At 43.7% G+C, this 6,788-nt stretch overlaps 1 protein-coding gene across 2 annotated transcripts; it reads right to left on the bottom strand.

The window, feature by feature from the left end:
• Positions 1–2,343, bottom strand: LOC122624795 (keratin, type I cytoskeletal 9). Of its 2 annotated transcripts, XM_043804490.1 has the most exons (7): positions 1,585–2,343; positions 1,350–1,469; positions 1,004–1,234; positions 869–937; positions 665–808; positions 541–600; positions 1–393 (listed from the first exon to the last, which is right to left on the bottom strand). In XM_043804490.1, the coding sequence occupies exons 1-7, from the start codon at positions 2,341–2,343 to the stop codon at positions 1–3; spliced, it is 1,776 nt and encodes a 591-aa protein (XP_043660425.1). The 2 variants fall into 2 exon arrangements, with proteins under 2 accessions (XP_043660425.1, XP_043660426.1); XM_043804491.1 differs by lacking the exon at positions 541–600.
• Between the last annotated feature and the right edge of the window lie 4,445 nt (positions 2,344–6,788).

Raw genomic sequence — 6,788 nt, 5'->3', positions numbered from 1 at the left:
CTAGAATGGCTCATTATCGTGCAGTTGCCAAGATCTATGATGATCCGCCGGCTTGGCATGATGGCCCATGCTGCTGCTGGCGAAGATGTTCTTGGCCGCACTCGAAGCTCCTCCAGCGGCTCCCAGTCCGGCATTTAAAATCAAGCCCAGCGCATTGCTCACCAGATGGGAGGCCACCTGCTTCACAAAGCCGCCAGAATCAAAGTTATTGGCCGCCGCAGCTGCCCAACCACCGCCCCCCTCCTTCTTCTTTCGCGGGCGTGGCAGCTCCGCACTTCCGTGTCGCTCCTCTGTGTCGTCCTCGGAAATGGGGCGATACTTGGCCTCCAGCAAGCTGGTGATCAGGTTCTTGGTGAAGGTCAACGGCTGCGGCGGGCCCTCCTCCTCGGGATCCTGTTGAAGATGGTAGAATGTTGTTTACTCCACTGGCTACAATTAATACTGGCTAAATAGGCAATGTTCTCGGGTTAGTAACACAGTTAAGAGGTTGGGAACTGCAAGGTAAATACAAGTGTATATAAGTAAAATATATATAAATACAGCGCTCAGTGCGGCCAGCACAGTGCCCAGAAAGTTGCCCACAAACTGGCCATTGTTGATCTGGAAATATTAATAAGTATAATGATTCATTAAAAATTCATGAAAATATGTGTAAAGAACCCACCGCTCCACCACCGCCAGAGAGGCCATCCAATGCAGTGCCCACATATTGTCCCAGGACGAGACCAAAGTTCTTGTTCCCACCCAGCAGACCAGAAATCAGCGAGGTTCCCGTTTGAATCAGACCTTGAACATCGAGGCCTCCAGGCTAAACAGTAAGTCATTTCATTTAAATATCTTGGAGGTATTGAATAACATCTACACTCACTCCAAATAAAGTGGACACCACACCAGTGAGGGCGCCAATCAGTGCTCCCACATCGGAACCACCTTCACCCTGGAAAATAAAAAGGAAAACATTTCAACCGCATATTTAATGGAAGGTTGAGAACCCTCTACTCACACCGCTGAGGCTGCCAATGATGCCCACCAAGCCACCGCCACCGCCTCCTCCACCTCCTGCTCCGTCTCCATCACCATCTCCGCCAGCTTCAGATTCCTCGCCATCGCCCAGGTCATCGTTGTCATCCGTGGCCAGTTCCGAGGAGGAGCCTGTGCCCACCGCCTCCACCTGCTTCTCCGGCTTTGCGTTCGCTTTTGGTTTACCTTTGGCCTTGGCTGTAACATTTGGCGACTTCACAAGGCCGTGGGACAAAGGATTAGGTGAACCAAGTCAGTGTTGGGTTAGCTCATCATCAATTAGCGGTCATTGGGTTAGTCACAAGTTCGAAATGGGTCCACTTGCTCACCTTTACGTTTACTTGCAGATCGTCGAGCTCCGAGGGATTGGCTTCTATTTTGATTCGCCTCGGCGCCGGCTGATCCAACATGTTTTCCAAGAAATCCTCCTGGAAGCGTAAGTCATGAGCCTGGCGTTAAAAAATCAAGTGTGGCACTCTTAGGACATGCAGGATAATTATTTATTCCCAACCAAAACTATTTGGCACTAATTTTTGAGTAATTGTGAATAGTTTGTAGTACTACCTCAGAGAGTATGGATTTAATAATCCTCATTTCCTGCGGCATTTGTCGCTGCTCCACGTCCCGATCCTCCTGCTTCCGCTGCTCCGTTCCCTTCTTGATCTGCCTTTTGTGGATCACCTTTTGCTTGGCCTTGGCCAGCACCCCATCCTCGCCAGCCTGCTCCAGTAAATGCTGCAGTGCCCCATCAATCTTCGCCTGCAGTTCGTTCTTCATTTGCGGCACCTGCTTGAGAATACTCTGTCGCAGTTTGCCCAATCTCTCGCCCAGTTTCGGCTGATCCGTGAGATCGGCGGAGAGCTCCTGATTGTACAGCTCCTCCTCCTTTTGTTGCTGTGCCATTTCCCTCAGCTCCGCACGGAACTCATGGTCGTCCTTGGCCTGGGAGACCACATCCATCACGCGATTGAGAATTTCCACGGCCCTCTGATCCCTGGACAACTGCTGTTCGATGGCATCGATTTTGGACATGACACGGCCACTCTCCGTCAGATTCATTTGGTAGAGCAGCTCCCTGATGGCCGCCACCAGGTGCTGTTCCATTTGCTCCTCCGCCTGGCGGGCGCCATTCAATAATCCAATGCCCGTCACGGCGCGCAGCTCCTCCTTGGGCAGGATCCTCTCCAGCCTGCGGTAGGCGGTGATGGCCTGCAAATAGTGCGACTGGAACTCCATGCCACCTGGCCTGCTCTCCACCGCTCGCGAGATCAGGACTAAGCCGATGAATCCGAGGAGCAATCGCAGCACTTGCAGGTTCTCCATTGGCGGCCGATCGAATGAAAACTGCGCCCAGGAAGCTTTCGCCACCACCTCATATAACATCTGCCAATGGATCCATCGCATCGTTCACGGTTAGTTGGGCGATGGACGGTGGGCGTGGCTGGTGGATCCTCCCACTGGACCCGCCTCCGTTTTGACGATTTATGCAATGGGTCAATCGTCTGTGGAGCTGATCAGCGTGGCATATCTTATGCGGATTGTCGTACGCAAATCTTAACAAGGGGGCGTTTCATTTAGTGAACTCCCTATTTACTATTTAAACTAGTTTAGTTTTCCAGCTGGAACTAGTTGCTATTACTCAATTGTTACTAACATCTTGCTATATTTTAATTTCAAAGAGCCACATTAGAAAGGGGAATGAGAATTGGCATTATGTTTAAGTAGCTTTAACAACCAGATTAGAGATCATCTGCTGCTAAGAATTATATTCTAGATGAGTCGCATTTCCCCTTTTGCCAAAATTATGATGAGGCTTAATTATAAATGGGGTGCTTTACCAAGACACCACTTTAGAAGATGACCAGAACAGCGGGGTTTACAAATGGCCAGACTTCTCACCTGCCCAGAACCAGAAGCCACAATTACCCGGTGCCAATTACCATTAGGCACACATTTAATAGACGACGCGAATCGGAGTCATTAGCTAATGCCATAATGCCACTTCCAGGTATATATCTTTTTATTTTTCGGCTTTCAGCGCCCCAAAGCAAAGGTGATTGAAATAAAGGCCTTATGTAAAAGGTGGAAAACCGAAATGCAGGTGTCGCAGTTATGCGTGACTGTTAATTAGCATTGGCCATTAGATAAACGGGTGAGATTGGGCCAGCATCTCGCTGACTGGGCGGCGTAATGGCAAACATGGGTTAAAGTTAAACCAAAAGCTAAAGCAAAAACAAATGCTAAAGCAAAAGCTAAAGCCAGGTAGTCCAAGTCCAAGCGGCAAAACTGCGGCTCGTCGTCACGCTCGTTTAACCTTTCAAGTGCGCAGAGATCGGCTGGGGAATATAAGGGGGATATGCATATATATCTATATATATATATATAGGTATGTATATAGCTGCATGACATAAGCGTTTAAACGCAATTCCAACTGTTGAAGCGTGCCTCACTTGCGGCTTGAAATGCTGCTCATTATATTTAAGAAATCCGTTTTAAATATTTCTAATAATTAAACAGAACTTAGATAAATGCAATTTTCAGTAATAAAATGTATAAGAATATCTGTATACTTTTTTCTGCTTTAATTTTAACTATAATTTCTTTCTGTGCATCAACGTTTTTAGTTAACGTTTCTTAGTGACTCCCAAATAGAAGAAAAAAAAGATGAAACCACAGCCGTAATTAAGGGGCGCAATAAAACGAGCTGAGCCAAAACCATAATGATATAATTGTTTCACTTTGTGCAAATGTTGTGCCCTTTAATGCTTCGACTGCCCTCAGAGTTTGGCTTTTAATTTCAGCCATCTAATGGCAACTTTACGATCTGATATAGTAAGTCACTTGTGGCATTCATGGGGCGGTGAGTCCGATTCATTAGCGGGCTGAACTTTAGATGCTCAAGGGTGCTGATTTCAGAACCACAGAATACACAGTTAAAACACTGAATTAACTAAATATTCCACTATTTACTTCGTAAATCTTAAGATCTTTGTCAATGGTGCATGGCAGCCTTGATATGAGATACAAATAGGTGATCGAGTTGCTTAAAATATTCTTAGTTGTGTTATTTATAACATGGCCATCTGTTGGAAAGACACATATTTAAACAAAAAAATCTCCAAGTCACTCAAAATCCCGTTTTGAAACATGCCAAAATCGTGCTATATAAACACTTCAAATTAAACATAAGCCAAACATGTTAAAAGTGTTTAAATTCCGATCAATCTTGCATTTGGCCTTCAAATGGAAATCAATTTCGAATGTCTGCATATATTTGAGGCTCACACCCGGTGACTTGTGAACTTGTGATTTGGGATTGTTTTCTCTGGCAATTCTTCACATTTAATTGGCATACTTACTTATTTTCCTTATTTTCCCATTTTCAAGCTACTCGTACAGGCGGAAAACCCTTTTGATTTGGAGCCGCAGCCGGAAGCGGAAATGGCGACCAGCAGACTCCATCGCTAATGAGCCATCGGCACTTGACATTGTAGCTGGAGAGAATTACGATCTCTGGCAATTAGGGTTTATTGACAATTGTTCGGAGGCGAAAAAAAGCACTCGACTCTAACTGCCTGCCAACTCCGCGGTATTCGAATTCGAAACTCGATTCGTGTTTGTGTGTACGAGTGTTATTAACACATATCTTTGTGCAATAAATAATAACCTTGCCAAATCGTTTGACTTCGTTTCGCTGCCTGGCAACATACAAATACACATACTAAACACTAATGCTGCTGCAAAATCCGAAAGAGACGGAGTTGCAGTTTTTAATGCGGTTTAGTTATACACTTTGCACTTTTACGACTCCCCCCCGGCAATTTCTGCCTTTATTTAATCGGCAAATTGGAGCAGTGGCTAGAAAAAAAAATATAACAACAATATAAACGATTGATTCGTTTGCCTGTGAGAAATCGCCGTGCTCGGAAATTAACATAATAAATAGCGCCATAAATATTAAAAGCAAACTAGTTGCTGCAATTTATTTTTCAATTTTTTTCTTTGTTTTTTTGTTTTTTTCTATTTGTTGTATAGCTAACCACTTGAATTTGGCGCAGCCTCTTAGCGCTTGTTATACAATTGGTTTAACCTCTAGGCCACAAATCGCATGGCATGGCTTGGCCTGGCCCAAACAATACGCACTCTTGGCCATCAGCAGTCCTTCGAGTTAATTTCTGCTAATTGGCAGATTGGCGGACTGCAGAAACAGATACAGATACACTGAGATTAAGCTAATCTGTCATCTGCAAAGCCAAACTAGTTCGAGCGATCGTTATTCTTAAATGCTAATGCAGGAATCAAATAAACGCGAGCGAGGCAACATAAAAATGCAATGCCATTAGCCAACATTTTATCTTTAAATAATTGTTTTGAAAATCAAGAGCACTCCTTTTTTCGTTTCGTTCAAAAGCAATACGTATTTCAAGTACTTGCAATCTTTTATTATTATTTGTCTAAAAACTACCAGTAATTGAGTGCCAGTAATTGAGCTCGTAATTAAATTCCCTATCGAACTGTAATCAAAAATGGAAATTCAATTTTTTTGATGATGTTACCGTTTACTTTTGGCACTTCACTCATATCGAACTTGTACCGGAAGCTGTTGTCTAATAAATTATAATGGAAAAGTGGACATTTCCAGCTAAATATAATCCCCAGTTTATGCAATCACTTGCTGTTAAAATCTCGTTGAAAATATTGTGTAATTGATTGGCGCTCTCAGGATTTTTTGATTCCAGACCCCAGACTAATGACCCAATTCGCTCTGATATCCCATTAACAACAATCGCCACTGTTGTTTGCGCCAACTCATGGATTTAATTATTTACAGCACTGTGCTGCTGCTGCAGCAGAGGTTTCTCATTTATTTTTATATTTTTCGGCCAATCACTTCGATCAAAGCCAGACAGTCTAAGTTTAGGCAACAGCTGCCAGCAGGCCTGACTGATTGATATCCGCCAAGTCATGGCGTTAAAGAGTTGTACATAGGTAATATTCTTGTTTTCGGTGTCACTGCATACTACCAACATGTTGAAAAAACCAAAAAATATGGAAAAAACCCCGTGAGTTAACCTGATCGATATCACGTACTTTTCTTTTGCTCTTTTTTGAGGGCAAAGAGTTATCTAGGCAGCTCCGATAAATCATGACACTACAGAGTCGTCGTCGCGGCCTTTTCACAGTCCCCCCCTAGCGGACCACGCCCCCCAAACCCACCGCCGCCGCCCCTGACTAACCAAAACTTTTTAATTTTTTCTCTCTTCTCGTTTTTTTTCGGTGGCCCACCACCACGTTCGATTTGCCAATCAACTGAAAATGACGGCCAAAAGCAAAAGCCGCCGCAGCCACAGAATTGTTAACATGTTAACTTGGCTTAAATGTATTATGATATTTTTGCCTTTCATACCCTGCCGCAATTCGCAATTCGCAAAGTGTTTGAGTGGATAATGGTTAACTTTATGAGCTGATTGGCTGCCGAAAGTCCAACATCAGCATCTTCCCGAATGTGTATATATTTCAATCGTAAATTTGCGGATTTATACCCATTTAATCATGAAACAACTTTGAAATTTATGGTGGATATGAAAATACATAAGTAATCTGCCAGGCTACATTAATTTACTATTTGTTTATATTTACTTTACTATATAAGTTAGAGAACTATAAGTTCTGGAGTTAACTCCATTTAATGAAGATTATTTGCAGAGCATTTAAAATTCGCCATCCTCGAACGCATCGTGACGTGGCCCAATCTCCCAATGTGACAG

The sequence above is a fragment of the Drosophila teissieri genome, chromosome X, assembly GCF_016746235.2.
Source record: "Drosophila teissieri strain GT53w chromosome X, Prin_Dtei_1.1, whole genome shotgun sequence".
Taxonomy (NCBI): Eukaryota; Metazoa; Arthropoda; class Insecta; order Diptera; family Drosophilidae; genus Drosophila; species Drosophila teissieri.
The sequence above is the reverse complement of the archived record's forward strand: the minus strand, read 5'-3'. Positions and strand labels throughout refer to the sequence as shown.

Excerpts from the sequence above, each read along its gene's own strand:
- LOC122624795 (XM_043804490.1), bottom strand. The coding sequence starts at position 2,343 with ATGGAGAACCTGCAAGTGCTGCGATTGCTCCTCGGATTCATCGGCTTA. Across the intron at positions 601-664 it reads TCTCTGGCGGTGGTGGAGCG|ATCAACAATGGCCAGTTTGT; the intron begins GTGGGTTCTTTA and ends TAATATTTCCAG. Across the intron at positions 394-540 it reads TGCTGGCCGCACTGAGCGCT|GATCCCGAGGAGGAGGGCCC; the intron begins GTATTTATATAT and ends CATCTTCAACAG.